The sequence below is a fragment of the Mustela nigripes genome, chromosome 4 (genome assembly GCF_022355385.1).
Source record: "Mustela nigripes isolate SB6536 chromosome 4, MUSNIG.SB6536, whole genome shotgun sequence".
NCBI classification, from domain to species: domain Eukaryota; kingdom Metazoa; phylum Chordata; class Mammalia; order Carnivora; family Mustelidae; genus Mustela; species Mustela nigripes.
In genome coordinates this window covers 112,773,330-112,795,061 of record NC_081560.1, presented here as the reverse complement: position 1 = coordinate 112,795,061, position 21,732 = coordinate 112,773,330, and the positions used below count along the sequence as shown (strand labels likewise).

The window sequence follows — 21,732 nt, the reverse complement described above, 5'->3', positions numbered from 1 at the left end:
AGTCCCTCAGCAGTTCGGGAGGGCAGGGACTCTCTTGTGCTCTTTGCCTTAGTCCCTGCCAGGAACAGAGACTGATGCCTTAGCGAATATATGAATTTTACATAATCGCTTTCAAACGCTCTTGTGATAATGCTTTATGCATGTCTCTCTATAAGTATATGTAAGTAATTGTGTACACATAATAATATAATTATGGGCAATATAGAATGAAATATTATAATGCACCGAGGTTAAGTTGCACGAGACACACGCATGTATCACCCGCTATGTAATGTGTATGTATATGTCTGTGTATAAACACACGTGTATGTACGTATACACACGATGCATAATTTAAAAATGAACGGAGTTGGGTGGGTGAGCATGAGTTTGTGTTTAATCCTGGTCACTGGTCTGTGGTGTGTGTATTACCTCATTTTAACATGAGGAATTTGAAGCCCACTGAGGGTACAGAGCCCGCAGTGGAAAGTCAGGATTCGAACTCACACCCCACACCGCCACACTGCCCCCCCCCGCCCCGAATGCTAGCCCAGGGCCTGAGCAGCAATGGGAATCTTCAGTTCATGGTCCTGCTTTGCAACCGGGCATGGCAGGAGATGGTTGTTCGGTGTGGAGGGGCTGCCCAGGAGGCAGGATCTCTCCCTCGAGGGGGGAATCGGCCAGAGCCAGGCCCAGGTCTATGGCACCCTCCATGGGAAAAGAACCGGATACAGGAAAAAGCCCTCTGCTCCCAGAAAGGAGAGAGACCCTGAGCCCGCTCCAATCACACACTGCAATCACAGGAACGCCTTTGTTCTTCCAGGAAATCGTGAAAAACCCAGAATTCATTCTCGGAGGAGCCACCAGGACCGATATCTGCCAGGGGGAGCTTGGTGAGTGTGAGGGGGGGAGCACGGAGGGGGGTGGGTGGGGCGAGCACCCCGGGGGTCAGCAGGACGGGGCCTCGGAGCTGTCCCCCCAGCAAGAGCAGCATGGGACCCCCGGAAGCCCAAGCGGCACGGGGTCTGGGGGAACTTCCCCATTACCACCCGCTACTTCCTCCTGTCCTCCCTCCCAGTCTGCCCGTCTGCTCCCCGGATGGAGCCCCCTGGACTCCGGGCTCCTTGCGCTCTCGGGCCCCTGGGGGCGGACACGCCTGCCGCTTGGGGCTTGGTTCACAGAGAACAGAGCAACCCCGCGGTGCTGGTCCTGCTCCCTGCACCATGACACAACTCATACTCACATGTATTAGTTCAGTCTCCAGGTCAAGGTCCCGGTCACCCTTCCGATTTGACAGAGGAGACACCGCAGCAGAGGGAGGCTGAGTAGCGTTAGTCATGGGAGTGACAGCTTGGAGTCAGGACCTGAACCTGCTCTAAACCATTACTGCACCCTGCCCTCCAGGGGGCTCGGGCTTTGGGGGACCCCCTCTGGGAGCTCCACAGTCTCCTTCCTAAAATAGGCCTTGAGAGTGTCCCCCGAGTCTGTTTAGGTGGGTCTGGCATGTCAGATTTAGTCCAAAATTGGACTGAGTCTATCTTTATTCTGTGGGAAACAAACAAACAAACAAACAAAACAAAACAAAAAAACCTAAAAAAAAAAAAAAAAAAAACCACCAGCAGAGCGGCAAGCTTATGAGGCCCGGCCTTCAGCTGAGTTTCCACTAGGGTCTAATGGAGCCCCCATGCTCACCAACCAGCTGCGCCACACACAGAAACCAGAGGCACAGACCGAGAGTGATGATAGTTGATGATCGATCGATAGATACAGCTGACCCTCAAACAACACGGGTCCACTTATACGTGGATTTTTTTGGGGGGGGAGATAACACAGCATCCGACTTTCCATGGATTTTCTCTTCCCTATGATTGTCTCACTAACATTATCTTTTCTTTGCATTCCTATCGTAGGATGGCAGTACAGAATACAGAGAACACACAAAATACGTGTTAATTGTATTTATATTCTCAGTAAGGACTCTGGTCAACAGCAAGCTACTGGCTGTCGAGTTTCGGGAGAGTCAGAAGTTATACGTGGATTTCGTACTGTGTGCTGGTGGGGGTGTGGGCTCAGCACCCCTCCCCCCTTGTTGCTCAAGGGTCAGCTGTACACAGATGATAGAATTACACATCCTAGCTATGACTTAGACCTTTGGGGAAAAATTACATTCGGATCAGTCTTCATTTGCTGGGAGTAAGCCTGCTCTGGGAGACTCTGCCTGCCTCCTCCTCATCTCTCTCATTTCTCCCTCCAGACTCTTCCTCTGCCTCCCCTCACTGCCCCCCTCCCATCCCTATGTTGCTATTCGATAGAAAGGCTTTCTATAGGCTCTTTGTGTTTCAATGTTTTGGTCTGTGGCATGAGTGCAAATGTCTATTTGGAATTACAACTGCATATTTAACCTTAGTGGTATTGATTATAACTATTATTTTGTAGTACTTTTTTTAAAAAGATTTTTTTATTGATCTGAGAGATAGAGAAAGCATGAGCAGGGGTGAGGGCAGAGGGAGAAGGAGCAGCTGACTCCCTGCTGAGCAGGAGCCCAACGTGGGGCTCAATCCCAGGACCCTGGGATCATGACCTGAGCCAAAGGCAGACGCTTAACCAACTGAGCCACCCAGGGGCCCCACTTTGTAACATTTTTATTACTTCCAAATACCATACATAGCATCCATTCAAACTATGAAGGGTGACAATAAAATGAAGGACTGTGAGCCTGACACCCCAAGTAGAGCTAGAACACCACCAACACGATCACCAGCCCCTCCCCGCTAGCCGTCGGCTCCCAGCATGCCCACCCTGCTGTCCACGAACTGACCTTCAGAGGGAGCCTCTTCTGGCCGTAGCACTGATAGGACCAATGCCATGCACCCCCACGGGCCCAGCAGAGAGATAAAGCAATACTGCTTTGTTGTTGCGTTTTTTCCCTTTGCTTTACATCGCACGAACAGCACCGGATTCTGAATCCCCCCTTCAAAAGCTCAGAACATTCCTGGCTGAATAGATCTGAGCTGCCGCGCTCTAGGAAAAGAAACGCATTTTCCTGCATTGGGCCAAGTCATAACTTGGAGGGCAGGGAAGACGTCAGCCCACAGCAGGCCCCCACCCCTGCCCAGACTCTGGCCCGCCAGGACCACCCCAGAGCTGAGAGCAGGGACTGCCCCCCTGCCACCCGGGAGGCACTCCGTGAGGTTTGCTGAACAAATGATCCTGGAAGGTTCCCTTCTCATTAGCATCTCCACATCACTGCTCGTTAGCTAGGAGCAGTGGACGCCTCAGGAACCAGTGGTATGTGCCCCGTTGCCGACACCCTAGGGAAAGCCAGAAGCAGGGCGACCCTGTGAGTCACTTTCCTGATGCTAGGCCCTCCACGAGTCCCTCTTGCCTGCACACACTATCAGACAGGGCTCGTGGGCTCTATGGTATTTTCCAGAAACGGGAACCCCAAGGAAGCCACACTGAGTGTGTTGGGTCTTGAATTCCAATGACGGTAAGGTTACTGACTGCCAACCAAGGGATCTGGTATGAGACAGAGAGGTCCCGTTGGTGGATGGGTACTTACACGGGGCTCCTGGGCAGCTGTGACAGGAGGTGCCCATCCCAGCCTCAGGGCGGGCAAGGGGATGCGTCCCAGATGCTGGCACAGCCCAGATGAAGTGCCGTCTGATGTCTGGCTTCCCTTCGGAGCTGTCCTCTCCGTGTGTCAGTGTGAGGTCTCGGCTGCAGACATCAGCAGACCTTGAAAATGAGCGGTAACCAAAGCCGCTCTCATCTCTGACTCCGCCAAGTCTGTGCTCTGGGGAGGCATCCGTCCCAGAAACACACTCACTCCCCGAGCCCACGAGGACCCCCAGGTTCTCGGGCTGCAGCACCCCCACCGATGCTAAGGTCCGCAGCCTCGGCCCTGTGGCGGGGAATCCTCTGGAACAGCACAGAGCCGATGTCGGACACCCCCAGGCCACGACAGCTGTGCGTGGTAAACCCGGCACGGCGAGAGCCAGAAAGCGAGGCAGAAGGGGAGGACAGACGTACTTGCTGGTATTCCGTCCATTTCCCTAAATGTGGAAAAGATGTGGTCACCTCCGGAATGCCCCACCCCCTCCCAGCATAGAATTTTCCATTCACGGTGAATTGGCAATGAAAACCATGACGCGTGGCTTTCCTTCTGCAGGCGACTGCTGGCTATTAGCTGCCATCGCCTCCCTGACGCTGAACGAGAAAGCTCTGGCACGGGTCATCCCCCAGGACCAAAGCTTTGGACCCGGTTACGCCGGAATATTCCACTTCCAGGTAAGAGGGAGCCTCAGCCTGGGCATTAGCTCTCGGGACCCAGCACGACACCAGGGGCCTCTTAAGCTGCCTAGTCATCCTGGAAGGAATGACCTCTCTGTGTGAGAGCCGCACCCCAAACCATGCTGTGTCATGGGGTCACCTCCAAATGCACAGGAAGGACGGCACAGGCCCCATCGGGGACCCGTCAGTCACACGCTGACATCTGGGAATCAGGGCGTTGGGAGTGAGGCCCCCCTTTCCGCTTCTCTCCTGTCCTCAGCCACAGCACAGGTGTGAGCCTGCAAGGAGGTCAGCTCAGCGGGCTGGGCCGTCTCAGGATCCCTTGAGCCGGCTCACCCCCGATGGCCAGCCCCAACTCTGCACCTGCTCCGGGAAGCCCTGAGGCCATGAGCGTCTACCCCCGTAGTGCGTGTGCAGGACCCAAAGTCCCAAATGCTCCCGAGAAAGCCTGAAGTGACACTTGCTGGGAGGGTGATGCTCCCACGGGGGAGCCCAGCTGGGGCCGGTGGTAGTGCCCCAATGCCATGCGGCCTCCCAGCATAACCCTTAGGGCTCGTTGCTGGGAGCCCAAGAAATATTCCTTCAAACTCACAACCTCGGCCAGACGCTGGGTGGTCTGGTCTGACGCGCTCAGAATGTTCCCCCCAAGCTGGAAACCAGCAGCTCCCGGAACCCCTGCGTCTGCTCCCCTCTTTCTACTTTCTCCTTCTTCTTACCTCTTACCTCAGCGTCTCTCTTGGGCCAGCTGAATGAGGAGGAACACACGCACACACAGACAGATACCCGCACATACTCACACACACGTGCACGCAGGCACGCAGATATGTGCACATGCGTGTGCGAGAACATGCGCACAGGGACGTGGACACACACACGCACACCCATCTATGCACACACACTCACCTCATGTCTGCACGCCTGGCACAAGGGTTCTCTTGCCCCGTCACAGCCTCTTTCTCTCTCTCTCTCTCTGTGAATGGCCAAAACAAATCAGCGGTAGAGTTTCCACCCCCCCACCCCCCCACCCCGTCAAGGAGGGAACTGAAGGGGCGCCTGGGTAACTCAGTGGGTTAAGCCTCTGCCTTCGGCTCAGGTCATGATCCCAGGTCCTGGGATCAAGTCCCACATCAGGCTCTCTGCTCAGCGGGGAGCCTGCTTCCTCCTCTCTCTGCCTGCTCCTCTGCCTGCTTGTGATCTCTGCCTGTCAGATAAATTTAAAAAAAATTTAAAAAAAAAAAAAAGGAGGGAATGGAAGAAGAAGGGGCAGCTAAGACCCCGGCCTCTGGTTAACGGGACGGTGTAGAGAACTGCACTGTTGCAAGCGCAGGACAAGCCCACGGCCGGCCCCTCCCTCAGGAGAGCAAAGAGCTAACGAGCCCACCCCGCAGTGTCCTTGTGGGACCCTGTCCCATCGGCCCGTGGCGTTGGTGGGTTGACACAGGGTTTTCAAGCCTGTGTCCGTGGCAGGTGGGAGGCTCCGCCTGTGGCTCGATGGCCACAGTCTGGGTGGCCCATCATGGAAGCCGCGTGAGATTTACCTCCAGAAGAAAGACAAGGCTTTACGGGTGGGCTGGCCTCCCCTGGAACTCAGCCCCGTGATTTGGCCGACAGTTCTGGCAGCACAGCGAGTGGCTGGACGTGGTCGTCGATGACCGGCTGCCCACCTTCAGGGATCGCCTGGTCTTCCTCCACTCTGCCGACCACCAAGAGTTCTGGAGTGCCTTGCTGGAGAAAGCCTACGCCAAGTGAGTGCCCCTCGTACGGGCAGGGCCTGTCCGGGAAGCAGGTCTCCACTCCTGGAGCCTTATCAGGGAGCTTCAGGGAGCAGGGACACAGGTAGACAGGTGTGGCCCAGGGGGACCCACCTGCCGGGGGCTTGGTCAGGGTTGGAGGTGGAAAAGGAGTAGCCTGGACAGTTTTCATGTCATGGCCTCCCTGGGCCGGTCTTTGGGCACAGTGGTGACGCACGTCCATCCTGTGCCCGGCCTCCCAAAGAGCTGGGAGAGTAGGTGGAGGAAAATCTGGGTGGGTTAACAGAGCTTGGCTCTCCCAACTTCCCACCAAGCACAGTTGTAGCGCGAACATCTGGGCTGTGGTAAAAGGTACCATTTTAATCATTTGTAAGCATACAGCTTGGTGACATTAAGTCTTGCGACCGTCACCAGCGCCCACATCTAGAACTTGCAAAACGGAAACTCTGCACCCACCCAACTCCAGCTCCCCCTCCCCCACGCCCTGCCCCAGCAACCATCCAGCTGATTTCCGTCTCTGTGGATTTGATGAGCTGAAGAAGCTCCAGGTAAGTAGAATCCAAACAGTCATCTTCAATCTCCTCCCACATGACCTTGGATCCCTCCAGCACCCTTGATTTCCAGCCCGTCAACTTGTCAGCAAACGGCCACCCAGCCCGCGTTCCGAGCTCAGCTGACAGCAGAGCTCCCCTGAGAGTCCCTCTTGGGTTGATCCTGGATCTTCAGGCCATGAGAAACCTGTCTTCAGAGACAGGAACTGCAAGAGCCCTTGTGCTTTGGATAAAAACTTATGTCTACACAAAAACCTGCACACGGATGTTTATTGTGTATTATTCATTAGAACCCAAAGCTGGAAACAACCCAGATGTCCTTCAAGAAGAATGGATAAGCGAATAGTGGTACCTCCAGGCAATGGGACATTATTTAGTGATTTTAAAAAATGAGCCATCAAGCCCTGAAAAAAAATGGATGAATCTTAAATGCGTATTGTTAAGTGAAAGAGGCCAATCCAAAAAGGCTATAGGGATACCGTATGATCCCAATCATATGACGTTCTGGAGAAGGCAAACTATGGAGACAGTAAAAAGATCAGTGGTTGCCAGGGGTTCAGGAGGAGGGAGGGACAGAGATAGGGTTGAAAATGTGAAGCACAAGGGATCTTTTTTGGGGTGGCAAAGCTATATCGTGTGATACTGTAATCGTGAATGCACCATTCATCTATCAAACCTATGAAACTTTACTACCGCACAAAGAATGACGTTTTAATACATGAAGTTGTTTTTTTTTTTTTTTTTGACAGACAGAGATCACAAGTAGGCAGAGAGGTGGGCAGAGAGAGGGGGATGCAGGTTCCCCGCTGAGCAGAGAGCCCCATGTGGGGCTTGATCCCAGGACCCTGAGATCATGGCCTGAGCTGAAGGCAAAGGTTGAACCCATGGAGCCACCCAGGTGCCCCAATACATGAGGCTTTAAAAATCATTGAGAAGGATAAGGAATCCCAGGATGAAATACAGACCACGCCTTTCATCTAACTGTACTGCAAATTTATGCATCAAACTCATTGAAGGGGTAGGAGAAAAAGGAGCTGACCTGAATGATGTGGGTATGAATGGGGTTTTTAAGACTAAAAGCAAAAGGAATCATACTCGAGCTTTTTCACTCAGGCTGATCAAGTTGCTTCTCAAAGGGGCAAGGATGACAATTCTGATACCATTATATGTATATACCAATTAAAGGGACGAAGCGCACGCGGTGGGGCGAGGTTTCTCACTGTTGGAGAGGAGGTTACAGAGAAGCAAGGGGAGGAGGCTTAGAATGATGCCTATGGTCGCTGCTCAGGGCTGGAGACTCAGGCTGTACTCACGCTTTGTTTAGTAGAGATGGTTCCAGAGGGATCCGTGTATATATCCTGGGTCAGGGTATACACATCATCTCACTTTGTCAGCAGAGAGGCCCAGAAAGAATAGCAACCCCGCAGGAACAAGCACCCCTACTTCTTGGTGTCCAATACCGCTGTTCCAATCAAGGGAATTCGGTAAAAGGATCCTCGGAGATCACACACACACTGATAGGGTTATGTCAAAGGGACACAGGAGTAAGCTGAAGGATGAAAGTAGCCAAAACTTGGAACAGTAATTAGCAATAACATGAACAGAGTAACACTGGATTCCAAACCAAAGTACAAAGTAATTACCCATGGGTCCATACTGATATAAATGACTGAATATAGAAATTGCAGAAAAGAATAAATCTCCCACGTAGAAGAATTGCAAGTAATTAAATGTGTAGAAAACCCCCTTGCTCCTTAAGGGAGGACTGCACATGATGGTGTCCTGCCAAAGAGGACAGCGTGGACGGGGGCAGGAGCGTAACTATGGAGAAGCCTAACGGACATGACCTCCCCCCGGTGGTCAAGGCACCATCAACAGCGATAAATCATGACGACAGTCTGGACCCTGGATGTGACATGGTGAGAGGGACACGCTACTTCTCTGGTCTTCCTCCCCCACACCCTTAACCCCGTCTAATCAATAGAAAAGCAGCGCGGACAGATCCCAGTCAAGAGAAATTCTACAAAACACCAGACAGTATTCCTCAAAATTGCTGAGGTCATGGAAAGTAAGGCACGTGTGAGACACTGTCACAGCCAAGAGGGGGCTCAGGAGACGTGAGGGCTGAATGTGACGTGATATCCCAGTAGGATCTCGAAACAGAACATATGAGGTAAAAAGTAAGGAAATAAGAAGAAAGTAGGGACTTTAATAGTAATAATATGTGGGTTCGTCACTGTAGCAGGTGTACCCACACTGATGTAAGATGTTAACACTGGAGGAAATTGGGGGAGGGATATACAGGAACTCTACTATTTACAGACTTATTTTTATAAATCTGAAACCGTTCTAAATGGAAAAGTTTATTTTTAAAATTCAAGCCAGAATGTGTGTGTGTGTGTGTGTGTGTGTGTGTGTGTGTGTGTGTGTGTGTTTGGGAGCACGTGAGACCAGGAAGGAAGAGAAAGACCCTCACCTTTTCTCACTCTGTGTATAACTAACACCTCATGGTCAAGTCCTGTTCCCTGTTCTGGGTAAGACGAGGGAGAAGGAGGGAGAGAGAGGCAGCCCCATTCAAACCTCACAGCTGTCCTGGGAGGGAGCATACACCCATCACCCCCGTTTTGTAAATTTGGAATCTGAAGCCCTGGGGAAGGGAGTTGTCCCCGGAGCCTCCGTCTGTAAGTGGCGGATTCGTCCCTTGACGTCAAGGCCAGTCAGGGACCAGAGTCCACACTCTTTACCACCACACCGCCCTGCCCACCTCACAGAGAGCCCAGGATCCTTGGAGCTGCATGGAAAGCTGCATCCCCACCTCCCGCCTTCCTTCCACAACACCCAGTCCAGAGCAAGGCCAGCAGAGGAGTTAGAAGAGTTAGAGGGGCACCTGGGTGGCTCAGTGGGTTAAGCCTCTGCCTTCGGCTCAAGTCATGATCCCAGGGTCCTGGGATCAAGCCCCGCATCAGGCTCCCAGCTCAGCAGGGAGCCTGCTTACACCTCTCTCTCTGCCTGCCTCTCTGCCTCTGTCTGTCAAATAAAAGCTTAAAAAAAAAAAAAAAAAAGTTAGAAAAACTCTGGCCAAGGGGCGCCACCTGGTGGCCTTCCTTGGTCCCTGCAGCACTGTCCCTACTCGCCACCCGACAGGCTGAACGGCAGCTATGAGGCTCTGAAGGGGGGCAGCACCATAGAGGCCATGGAAGACTTCACCGGGGGTGTAGCAGAGACCTTTGCAACCAAAGAGGCTCCAGAGAACTTCTATGAGATTCTAGAGAAGGCTTTGAAGAGGGGCTCTCTGGTGGGCTGCTCCATTGACGTAAGTCCTTCCTTTACTTGTTCTCGTTCCCGGCGCGGGGTCCTCGGGCTGCAGACCAGCAGGTGCCCTGGTCCTGGCGAGAGGAGGACCATGACTTCCAGGGAGTGGGGGTGGGGATGTGTCAATGTTTATTTATTGTCCTTAAAATGAAAGTTTTAATTTAATGTTTTCCAAATTACAAAGTTAGGGCACACTTCCTGTATCAGGCAGAATGATCCTGCCCAAGTCCCAGCCCTGGGACACCCGGTGTGTGCCCGTCACACCCCACCTCTTACTGGGACAAACAGGCATGCGCCTAACTACACAAACACAGGAGAAATCCAGTTTGAGTTGACTAAATGGAGTCTTACTCTATACTTTTCTGAAACTTTTTTTTTTAACTACTTCCTATAGCATTAAACCATTCATACCAGCAGAGAGGGGCCTAACAGGATTTGTCTAATGTCTAACAGGCCAACACACACACGTGTAATGTTATTCTATCCAGTTTTTAGAACCCATTCGAGTTCTGTTTCCTCTTGGGTTAACTTGGGAATGTCTTCCTTGCTACTAAGTTATCCCTTTCCTCTGTGTTCTCAAGTGTGTGATAGAGTTGTGTGTGACACTGTTAAACAGTTCTGATCCTCTCTTTGGTGTATGGGGTCGTACTTCTATCTTTTGTTGGGCTAACTGATGAGGGGAGGGATCAAATTGCTCTGTCTGGAGGCAAAAATTGAACTTTTCCCTGGAGTCTGAGCCAAGACTGAGGGTCTTCCTCTCCCTGGGAAGAGCCTGGGAACTGCTGTATGTCCCTGCTAACCATCTTCGGGGTGTCCTGTGTACCTACCTGATACGTGTCTGGCACATGGCTCTCAACTGGGGGAGTGGAAGGGAAAGGGCCAGGCACGGAGCTGGGTCTGGGCAGGTAGGGAAGGCTTGACTTATCCAAGGGGTCCAACACTGCTTTTTTTTTCACATTTTAGATCAGAAATTCTGCAGAATCTGAAGCCCGGACGCCTTTTGGCCTCATTAAGGGCCATGCGTACAGTGTGACAGGAATTGACCAGGTAGGTGATGTGAACGCCTGTGGATAGGGAACAGGAACAGATTGGCGGTGCTTGTCCCTCATACTGACTTAGGGCATCCCAGTTTACACCACAGCTTCAGACGTTTCAGAGAAGGTCTCATCTAAAGGAGGCAGGCTGGAAACCAAAAGAGCAAAACAGGAGAGAGAGAGAGAGAGAGAGAGAGAAGCCCACAATACCCACCTGGCTTAGTGTAAGAGTCTTGGCTCATGTGAGAGACTGGGCTTTGTTTTTTCTTTTCTTTTTTCTTCCCTAATTCTGTATCAGTCTTGTAGTACTTGGAGTTCTCTAGAGAAACAGAACCAATAAGATATCAATAGATGATAGACAGATAGATGATAGATGATAGATGACAAATAGGGAATGAGGAATTGGCTCCCAGGATTATGGAGGCTGAGAAAACCTACAATCTGCCATCTGGCAGGGGTCTCCCTGTCCAAGTCCAAAAGCCTGAGAACCAGAAGAACCAATGGTACAAGTCCCAGCCTGAGAGAAGAAGAGGACCAAAGACCCAGCTCAGCAGTCAGACACAGAACGTGAATTCTCCCTTCGCCCGCCTTCTCTAGCATTATTCATGTCTTCCACTGATTAGACGAGCCCACCTGCTTTACTCAGTCTCCCAATCCAAAGGCTAATCCCATCTGGAAATGCCCTCACAGACACACCCAAAATGGTGTATAACCAAATGTCTGGGTGCCAGTGGCCAAGTCAAGTTGGCATATAAATAACCATCAAGTACTGTATGTTGGCTAACTGAACATAATAAAAAATCATAATAATAACCATCAAAAATCCCATTTTCTGCAGCTGTAGCCCAGGATGGAACTGATTCCCAGGGATTCCTAGACCCCACACAGCACCCCTCTGACTTCTAGGGGGTGCTTAGTTGGGACAAGAGCTCCTGAAGGGACGTGTGGGAAAGAGAAGGGGAGGAGATGAGAAGGAAGAGAAGGATAAGAAGCCACGGGCCACAGTGTTTCGGAGTCAAGTTCAGCAAAGTCTAAAGGCCTATTTTGTGCTTCTGTTGGACACGTCTCAGACCCAGTCTGTAGACCCAAGTCTTAGACCCAATTGGACAAGTCTCAGGCCCAGCCCCTCTGGTCTCTCCTGTCGGTGCCCACATTTTGAGTAACACAGTCCAAAGAAACGGGGAGCAGGGAATCTGGAAGGAAGCCTGTCCTGCCTCCCTGTCAGGGGATTCTGAGTGGAGCCTTCAGGGCGGCGGAGGAAATGGGACTCTCTAGAACTGAACCATCGGCACAGGCTCTTTTCCCCCTCCTTCCCTGTCCATAATGCCCTGTCCATAATGCCTTGCCAATCACTCGCTTGAGTAGGCATGTGATTTTTTTCATTTATTCTTTTTATTTATTTATTTATTTATTTATTGAAAGGTAAATTTATTTATTTATTTGACAGAGAGATCAAGAGAGAGAGCACAAGTTGGCAGAGTGGCAGGCAGAGGGAGAGGGAGGGAGGCAGATGCAAGACTCGATCCCAGGACCCTGGGATCCCGACCTGAGCCGAAGGCAGCTGCTTAACCAATTGAGCCACCCAGGTGTCCAGGCATGTGATTTTTTTTTAAGTCTTTTTATTTATTTATTTATTTGAGAGAGAGTGAGGGAACGAGAGAGAGAACATGAGCAGGAGTGGGGTCGGGAGAGCGGGGGGAAGGGAGAAGCAGGCTCCCTGCTGAGCAAGGAGCCCGATACAGGACTCGATCCCAGGACCCCAAGATCATGACCTGAGCCAAAGGCAGACGCTTAACCGACTGAGCCACCCAAGCGCCCCAGGAGGCATGTGATTTTTACTGGCACATCTTCTAAATGTTTTTCCCGGTAGTAGAAACTTTCCATCACATCCGTTCAGTTGCTTTTCCTTGCTCTCCCCGTCCAATGCGTTGACTTTCCCCATGCACTTCACTTAATGAACCTCTTAAACAATGAGCTATAAGCTACGTCCTAGACTCTGGAGAGGTCACACTAACTTGATTTTCACATCAAAAATAAGCTTTGTGCCCAGGGCATGAGGATGGAATGTTTTGAGCTAAAATTTCTGGCTCATGAAATTTTACTCTCCTTTCTCCACCATCTTGCTAACATGCACTGGCCCTTTCTCCTGGTCTGGGGCAGGGCACGAAGGTCATGGCCAAGCATCTTTCTTTACTGGCTCGAGGGTGCTCCATATGGACAGCAGAAAGCCTCCCCTGACACCTGAAAGGGGGGATTATTGGAGTCCGAAGACTTAGAAGTGGTTTTGTTTATCTTTGCTTAAGTTCCCAGCATAGGCCTATACAATTTTCGTTCATCTGTGAGTAAGATATCAAGGATGAAGAAAACTCACTCATAGCTCCCTGAGCCCTTTGGACAAACAACTCTTTACCTCTCGCTGTGCTCAATGCCGACGGTACACTGAGAAGTAAGACCCAGTCCCTGCCCTTACAGCGACTCCAGTCCAGAGAGAAAACTCATTCATTTGAAGATTCACATGGACTGGTTTCTTGTTCTTTATAATTCTACTTTACTTCCCAGATACAGTGTATCCGTTCTGGCATGATTCATAATGTAGCATAGTTGGTGACTAGCCTCGTGTCAGAGTCAAGAGGCTTTGGGGAAAGTCAGCTGGGACGGAGGTGAAGGAGCCCGGAGCTCACCTTTCCACGTTTCCCTGATGTTTTTGGATTTTACCATTCCACATTGCCCTGATGTTTTTCCCTCTAGGTAAACTTCCGAGGCCAGAAAACGGAGCTCATCCGAGTCCGGAACCCTTGGGGTCAGGTTGAGTGGAACGGATCTTGGAGTGACAGGTCAGTCCCTGCCTCCTTGCCTTCCCAGGGCACAGAGGCCCGGGGTTGGCCCTGGGCTGGCTTCTGCAGGCACACAAGGAAGGGCCACTGTGTCTCCAGTTCCCTCCTGGCTCTCTTTCAGGGGACTGTTTTGCAGCTGGGGTGGCCTTACTTCCTCCCTCTTCAGCCCTCTGGCCCACCATGCAGCCAAAAGGGAACATGCTTACAAGGGCTTTTCCCCCTTTCCCGTTACTGTATTTACATCAGTGGATCTGTTTTGTCCCATGGGGACATGACGTCATCTCCCCATGATGTCGCGAGGGGCTTTCTCTCCAGGGATGAGTGGCTCCAATATGCAGTGTGTTTGTGTGTGCAAGTGTACCTGTGGGGTCGGGTGGGGTGGCCGTGAGTGTTTGAGTTGTGAGAATCCCCGAAATACTGCCGAGCTGATCACCATGGGGTTCTCTCTGATTGGTCCCTGGCCATTGGTGAGAGGCTGGCCGCCCAGTAGAGAAACAGGAATTGGAACAAGAAATGCACCCCTTACAGAGCAGTCAACTAGCAGCTATTTCTTTGGCCCCCTTTATAAAGAAAGTTCTCCCCTGCAGGTGTGTGTCCCCTCCTCGTCCCCAGGAAGCGGCCCAGGTGGCTAAGATCTGGGAACATTCAGATGGGTTTGGGCAGGACCCTCCCTGAGCTGCCCCCGCCCTCAGGCAGGACTCTGCCATCTTGAGGTCCTGCTGTCCTAACCCGACCCACTCACAGCTTGTGGGACTCTGGGGAGACCTCCGGCAAGTCTAGAGCCTGAGTAAAAGAACTTGAGCTGTGTTTGTCCACAGATCACAAAGAGGCCACCATGTTGCCCGCCATCAGTGTGTCTGTGTCTCTGTTAACCTGACTCCAACCTGAGGGTACAGCGCACACCCCTGGGGGGGCTGGTGGTCCCATCATGGCTCATGTCCCACCACCTCCCAGCCCCATTTGGGTTCTGCCTTCTCAGAGCCCAGGGCCTGGGGCAGAGATGGATTTACACCAACATCACAGGAGGGAAGAGATCAGCCTCCCTCTCCTGGCAGAAATGGAAAGAACAGAAATATTAAAATCAAAGTTAATGAGACGCTTCGTATCACACATGGACAATTACAGTGTCCTTCCATTTAGAGAACACAGCCTGTAAAAGGACCACTCGTGCCTTCTCCTGGGAAACACACAGAGGGAGAAATAAGGGAAGTGCATTTCCTGGGGTCAAGGCTGGAAGGCGAGCTTGCCTCCCACTCCCGCTCAGCCTCGGGGTGACGGAGGGCAGGTCCCCATCCTGATCCTGCTCCTGTCCCTGCTTGTTAGGAGGGAAGTCCTGAAAGTTCTTTAGCTGGGCAGCAGGTGATGGGACGGGAGCCACTCGGAAGGTCCTGGCTCTGGGTACCGCACGCAGGACCTGGAGAGGGGCTTCACCTGGGTCCTTCCCGGGACAAGCTCTGTAGGGCGTGGACGAGGCAGCCACGTCGGCTGGGTACCACGTGCTGGTTACTCAGCAGGAACCACTTGGAGGCGGCTGTGTGGATCACAGAGACACAGTGACCTTGGAGGTTTCCTAGCAAGCTCACCTACAGAAAGCGTTTAGTCTGTGAAATGTCAAGTCCAAGCAAACATAAGATTTCTTACTGCTTTTTGAAACGTCACTTACAAATGAAGAGGAGAGATCAGGAGGTGCTCTGGGGCACAGGTCATCCCTGTTCTGGGTTCCAGTTGGAAGTTTCTGCTGTTTTGCTGGTGTTCCATGTCCTGGGATGGTCCTATGATAATCCCCTACGGAGGGGCTTCTCAGGACCCCGAGGACTTCTTACCATGGGCTCTCTTGGATGTGCACTTTCCAGCCATCCTCTAGATCCCTGGGGGCATTTCCGGGAGTAGGCACTGACCAGAATTGGTCCCCACACAGCCACCACGCTGGCTCCTCGGGAGGGACGCCCCGGCCCCCTCCAAGGTCAATATCCTTTCCACCGACTTTGCTTACTCCTCCTAGTTCCTCTGAGTGGCATTCTGTGGGCCCAGCTGAGCAACAGCGCCTGTGTCACACGGCTCTGGACGATGGGGAGTTCTGGTACGGTGCTCGTCTCTGTTCTTCTTGCTGTATGAGCTACACAACGGGTATGAGCGCAGTCCCCGAGAGCCCTTGGCTCGCTTGCTTGCCTTCTGTCTGTCTTTGTTCCATTTCTTAGGGTAAATCAAACCCATTTGTCTCAAGCCCCTTGTGCTCATCCGTGTTGGCAGAGAATTTGATAGAAACGTGGGGCTGAGCCTGTGTCTCCAGCCCAGCATCCCTCCTCCGAACTGTTTCTCATCCAAGTTTTCATGGTGTATTTGAAGACAGACAGGCTGTCCTGCTTCTCCCAGGGGATGCCCCCTTGTCCAGCTTGATGACAAGGGACCCCGATGGCAGTGACCTTGAGAGCATCCAAAAATAGAGACCTAAGTGGGCAGGAAACATTCCTAATCTGGACTTTCTGTGGGGTGGAATAGCTTTGCTTACCTGGGAGTTTTTAATGGGCCTTCGTCTCTAGAAGCTTCTTTTGATCTTATTTCTTCCTGAGGGGTCCAGAAAAGAGTTGGCGCTTCTAACCCTGTAAGACCACACATTTCTGATGTCCAGCTGTCTTCCCTGAGGAGCAAACCAGTCAATTTTGAACGGAGCTCACTTTTTTCTTAAAGGCCTTATTAAACACAACAAGCAAAAACCAGCACACACTAATAATCTAGCTTTTCCCCTCCTCTTCCCCTCGAGCATAGCCTCTGTCTTCCATATTTTTACAGTTTTAACCAACAGATTGTCATTTGTAGTGTGGATATCTATTTTCCAGCTCTAACATTTCCTTGAAGCCTGTCCAAGTGCTAAGCTGGCGTGATTTAGAATTCCATCATGGTGACCTCCCGATTCAAGGCCCTGAGGACTTAGGGTAACACCAGCTGCTGTAATAAGTAGACTCAGGATGTATGAAAACACAAATGCAATAGAGTTTATCGCTCACTCATTGTACCAGTCCAACAGGACATCCCTGTTCTGTGGGTGGATCTCTTCGTGCTGATTCAGGGACCCAAGCTCCTTCCTCGGTATGGCTTCACCATCCTCCGGGGTCCCCTGGCCATCTTCAAAAAGTCAGCGGAAGTGGAGAGACAGGAAAGATTGGAGGAGATGCCCCACCCCGCTCCCTAAGAGCCTTGACCCGCACATCACCGCTCACATCCCACTCTAGCTGCAGGGGGCGGGGATGCAGTCCCTGAACCCAGATTCTCCTTAGCTTTGCTTGTGTCTTTTCTGTCTGCCCACACCTGAGTTCTCCCCATCCTTGAGGATGGGCACGGGGACTCACTACTGGTTGGTTAGATGATTAAGCGAATGAATGGATCACGACGTCACCATCGCCTTCTATGCCTGGTGTCTTTCTGCCTTGTTGCAGGATGGCGTTTAGGGACTTCAAGACCCACTTTGACAAAGTGGAGATCTGCAACCTCACCCCTGATGCCCTGGAAGAGAACGCGCTCCACAAGTGGGAGGTGACAGTCCATCAAGGAAGCTGGGTGCGGGGCTCCACCGCCGGTGGCTGCCGCAATTTCCTGGGTTGGTAGTCCGCCTGTCACGCTCTCTGTCATCGCCAAGTGTCCAGTCCAGCCTGGCAGACGTCAGCAGGCCAGCACCTGGACCTTAGAGAAAGCCTGAGTGCAGAGTTAGCAGGATTTCTGGGATGGCCAGTGAGGGCTACAGAGACGTAGCAGAAAGTCGGATCAGATTGTTTAGGGGAAAAACTTGTTTGGCCTCTTAGATTATTTCCCATGACAATTAATAAAAAAAACATAAATCATGCTAGTTTAACAATAAAAAGGATTTTTTTCCTTGCATGGCTGAAAAATTCAGAGGAGAAGCAGGATGGGCTTCAGGCATACTTCCATCAAGCCATTGGTCTGGGATTCTCTGCTCTGCCCTCTCTCTGAGGACTTCTTCCTCAGTCCAGATTTCTCTATAGTCACAGAAGGGCTGCCAGCACCATCCAAGGCTTGTTGAGCCCTCACTTGTGCACAGAGTCAGCCAACGAAAGTCCTCAACTTGGGGTCAATCCCTCTAACTGGGAATTCCTTGAGCCCATACTGCCGGGGAAATGCTGCAGGCTCGTTGGCTTTGTTCCAACTCTCTGCAGCAAGAGAGACTAGGATGAGCCAATCAGCATTCACCGTCGGAGCAGGGCCTGGGGTGGGCTCTCCTCATGTTGCACAAACACAGGGGCACAGTCCTCTCCTCTGAAATACCACATGAGAGAAATAAGATGGAGCAAACCCAGAGGAATGTCTTTAAAAAGCTGCATGGGAAACGGCTTGAGAGAGGGTAGAGATGAAAGGGAAGCACTTGGCCTTCTCACTGGGGTCACAGGAAGTAGGGCGTGAAGGTCATCAGAAGAGGGAGAGAAGAAATGAATGACTTTCTCGGGTTTGGGAAGATGTGGTGGGGCTGAATGGAGTGTGTGTGTGTGTGTGTGTGTATGTGTGTGCGCGTGCACACATGCTTGTTTGTGCTTGTCTTTTGTGCTTTTTTTGAGGAAGATGAAATAATCACTTCTTTCAAATGGCAGATACCTTCTGGACCAATCCACAGATAAAACTGTCCCTGACCGAGAAAGACGAGGGGCAGGAGGACTGCACTTTCCTCATAGCCCTGATGCAGAAAGATCGAAGGAAACTCAAGAGGTTTGGAGCCGATATGCTGACCATTGGCTACGCCATTTACCAGGTGGGTAGGAAACAAGCCGCTCTTCAGAGCCCCACCCCGGGTGCTGGATCCTCAGCATCTCCTTGTCCACATGCCCGACTCAATGGCCAGTTCCCCAACTGTGTCCAAGTAGCCAAGACCAGCGGTCCTCCCCATAGAACCAACCCCTCCCAACACTCTTCATGCCGGTTGCAGAGCCCCGGGAGAGACGAGCACCTGAACAAGGACTTCTTCAGGTACCACGCTTCCCAGGCCAGAAGCAAAACGTTCATCAACCTGAGAGAAGTCTCTGACCGCTTCAAGCTGCCCCCCGGGGAGTACATCCTGATTCCCAGCACTTTTGAGCCCCATCAGGAAGCCGATTTCTGCCTGAGGATCTTTTCGGAGAAGAAAGCCGTCACCCAGTGAGTAACAAGCTTGAGAATTCCTCTTTGGCTAGTGGCTCAGTTCCGGGGAAGTCACAGACGACCGTTGGAGCCATGACCCCTTTCTTCCCTTCCCTACAATCCACCTGAGAAAGCAGGCTGGAGGGTCTCCCGACCCATTTGCAAAAGCAGGATAATTTCCATTTTAGTTCTGCTCCTTCCATCCCTCGAGCAAGCCTCTGAGAGGTTGCTCTCCCCAAGCCCCCCCAGAACCACGCTCTTCCGGCGATGAGTATCACAGAGTGACGCTTGGGTGAGGCCTCCACTTTCCAGACCCTATTCTCAAGAACCTGGAGTGGGACCCACATTGAGAAGTGCTAGACTCATTTTTGAATACAGTGAAGGGGGTGACTGTTACCGGTTTCCAGAAAGACGCATTCTTTCAGCTTCAGTTTAAATAAATGTTGCCAAATTGTCTGGGGTTGGTCTCAGCCCATGGACAGCAATGCCATCAGCTAGGAACACCTGACGGCACTCACCTGGGCAGGTGGGCAGGTACTGCCCGGGGTGGGCCCCCAGAGACGTTTCCCGAACTGGAGCCAATGCTGAGGCCTGATTGACCCTTGTGGGTCTTTTTATGATTGCAAGACACAACTTAACAACCCAAAGAACTCTGAAAATACAAGATTTATTATATACAGGTCCTGGAGAGCACATGGCAAACCTGCCCCCCACCCCCCCGTGATATCCTGAGTAGAGAGAGAGAGTGCACAGGCCTGGGGTTGTGCCTTTATTGGGGTCAGGGGTAGGGGCCTAGAGTTTCAAAACAGGTTCACTCTTGGTAAACTTCAAACATAAAAGCAGGAATTAAAGTGCTTGAAGGAAAAGCAAGGAGCAGGCCAAATGGTCTACCAGAGCTTTCTAAAAAAAGAGAGAACTTCGTGGGTGAGGTGCCTGGGCTTTATGTCTAGCTGTGAAGCTGGCAATGTGTTTATTGGAGATGGATATCTTTGAAACGGATGCCTGAACCATCAAAAATTTAATGCCAGATGCTTACTTTACCATCAAAAAAGCTAATTGTCAAGGGCTTATACTGAACAAGTTGGCCTTCTGCTTAGTATACCCGACTTTCCGCCACCTCCCCCTTTGCAGTGTCTTAGCAAAATTATTTTGTGTTGGACACGTCTATGAAAAGTTTCCCATTATTCTTTTTGCCATCGGTTGCTCTGTGGCAGAGGGAAAAAATGGTTCAAGATACAAGCATCCCCTCCTTTTCCCAATAGAGACGTTCTAGAGATGACGGAGCAGGGCTACGTTGGCTAATGACGCCTTTGAGCCAGATGAAGCCCCAGCTAGGGACTGCCCTAAGATACCGAGATGGAGCCCGCTGTGAGTTCGTAGCCTCCAGCTCTATCTTGTGTTCGGTGGGATAGGATTGGGTTGGTGGCAGGCCTTGAGAATAAGCCCAGTTGTCCAGTCTGGTTAGAGTTCCCAAGCTGATTACAAAAGGTGTGGTTCCTTCTTCTCCACTAAATAGAAGCAATTAAAGATCTTCCTTTAACTTTTGAAAATTCTGCTGGAGAGTTTTCTCCAGTCTCCTTCCAGATACTGGTACAAGCTGAGGATGAATTTCCCAGGATCTGTTCACACAAAAGCGCCCGCACGAGAGGCGTGCAGACTGGCAGCTCTTGTGGGCGGCAAGAATGAGAGAGGAAGTTAATCTACAATGTGTTTTCTGCCCCCCAGGGACATGGATGGGGATGTGGCCATTGACCTTCCGGAGGTAAGCCTTCGCACGGTACTCTGGAGGGTGGGAGTCAGTGACAGTCCCGAAAGTTCCCTTCGATCACAGTGTCATTCAGGGCTTTGAAGTTCAGGGAATGGTTTATCTGCGATCGAGTGAGTACCTTGATTCCAGTCTCATGGAGGACAAGCCTTGTACCTTCTAAGTCTCTCGTGTCCTACCACGACCGGGCATGGGAAGGAGGTACGTGCTCTGAAGAAAGCTCCGTTTGGAGCGATGTTTCTCTGGACTACCAACTCACTCTGTACCCTGAGAAGTGGCTGTCGCTTCCGCAGGGCATGAGATGTCTTTAAAATGCCTTCAGTCTAAGAAAAATAACCCATGGCTAGGAGATTCTCTTGCAGAGGCCTTGGAGGAACACGTAACTTCCTCCCTACCATATGTGTGTTGTGCGGGGCTGTAGGGGAGGGTTTTATACTTGTTCAGGGGCTGTAAGACTTTGAAGACATGCTGAGCTATAACTGGGACAGTCTGATGCTTCCCAAGTCAGTATTGATCGGCCCAAGACAAAACTAAAACACCCAATGCATTTGCTGAGCTCTTTCCATGCACTGGGCTCAGGGCTGCCTGCTAGTGAGAGACTCCTGTCCTTGAAGATTTCACCACCTGTCAAGACAGATGGTTCAGCAAGTAATTACAGTCGAGAGTGGTGAGGGGTCTGTGAGAGAGGGCACAGGGAGCCACGACCACCCCTGCTGGGACCCCAGCTCGGTCAGGACCCCAGCCCCTAGCACTCTTGTCTGCAAAAGTCCCCTTGATCAGTCCTTCCACATTCTCCCTCTAAAGAGCCTTCCCCAGGGATCCGACGGCCGTTCCTAATGCTCCAGGCAGCGGCCCCTTCTGTTTCCTCCCCACAGCAGTGAGGTCCCAGGCTCTCCCAAGGGACCACAAGGCCTCCAGGGCACGCCTTTTTCTTGCGATTTCTTTGGGATAGCAAACGCCACAAGTGCTTTCTGTGGCTCCAATGCAAGTTCCTCTGGTTGCTTTCTAGCCTCCGAAGCCGACTCCAGCCGGCCAGGAGACAGAGGAGGAACTGCAGTTCCGGGCCCTGTTTGAACAAGTTGCTGGTGAGGT

At 51.6% G+C, this 21,732-nt stretch overlaps 1 protein-coding gene across 3 annotated transcripts in view; it reads left to right on the top strand.

Moving 5' to 3' along the window:
- CAPN9 (calpain 9) overlaps positions 1 to 21,732 on the top strand; it is a 38,098-nt gene that overhangs the window by 5,051 nt on the left and 11,315 nt on the right. The window contains exons 2-13 of one of the 3 annotated variants that reach the window (XM_059395795.1): positions 803 to 872; positions 4,151 to 4,269; positions 5,884 to 6,017; positions 9,719 to 9,887; positions 10,850 to 10,933; positions 13,669 to 13,754; positions 15,757 to 15,834; positions 17,189 to 17,349; positions 18,353 to 18,510; positions 18,685 to 18,893; positions 20,601 to 20,637; positions 21,650 to 21,730. In XM_059395795.1, coding sequence (XP_059251778.1) covers positions 803 to 872; positions 4,151 to 4,269; positions 5,884 to 6,017; positions 9,719 to 9,887; positions 10,850 to 10,933; positions 13,669 to 13,754; positions 15,757 to 15,834; positions 17,189 to 17,349; positions 18,353 to 18,510; positions 18,685 to 18,893; positions 20,601 to 20,637; positions 21,650 to 21,730 — 1,386 coding nt within the window. The remainder of the gene's footprint in view (positions 1 to 802; positions 873 to 4,150; positions 4,270 to 5,883; positions 6,018 to 9,718; positions 9,888 to 10,849; positions 10,934 to 13,668; positions 13,755 to 15,756; positions 15,835 to 17,188; positions 17,350 to 18,352; positions 18,511 to 18,684; positions 18,894 to 20,600; positions 20,638 to 21,649; positions 21,731 to 21,732) is intronic. The other 2 variants (XM_059395796.1, XM_059395797.1) reach the window with 2 other exon arrangements.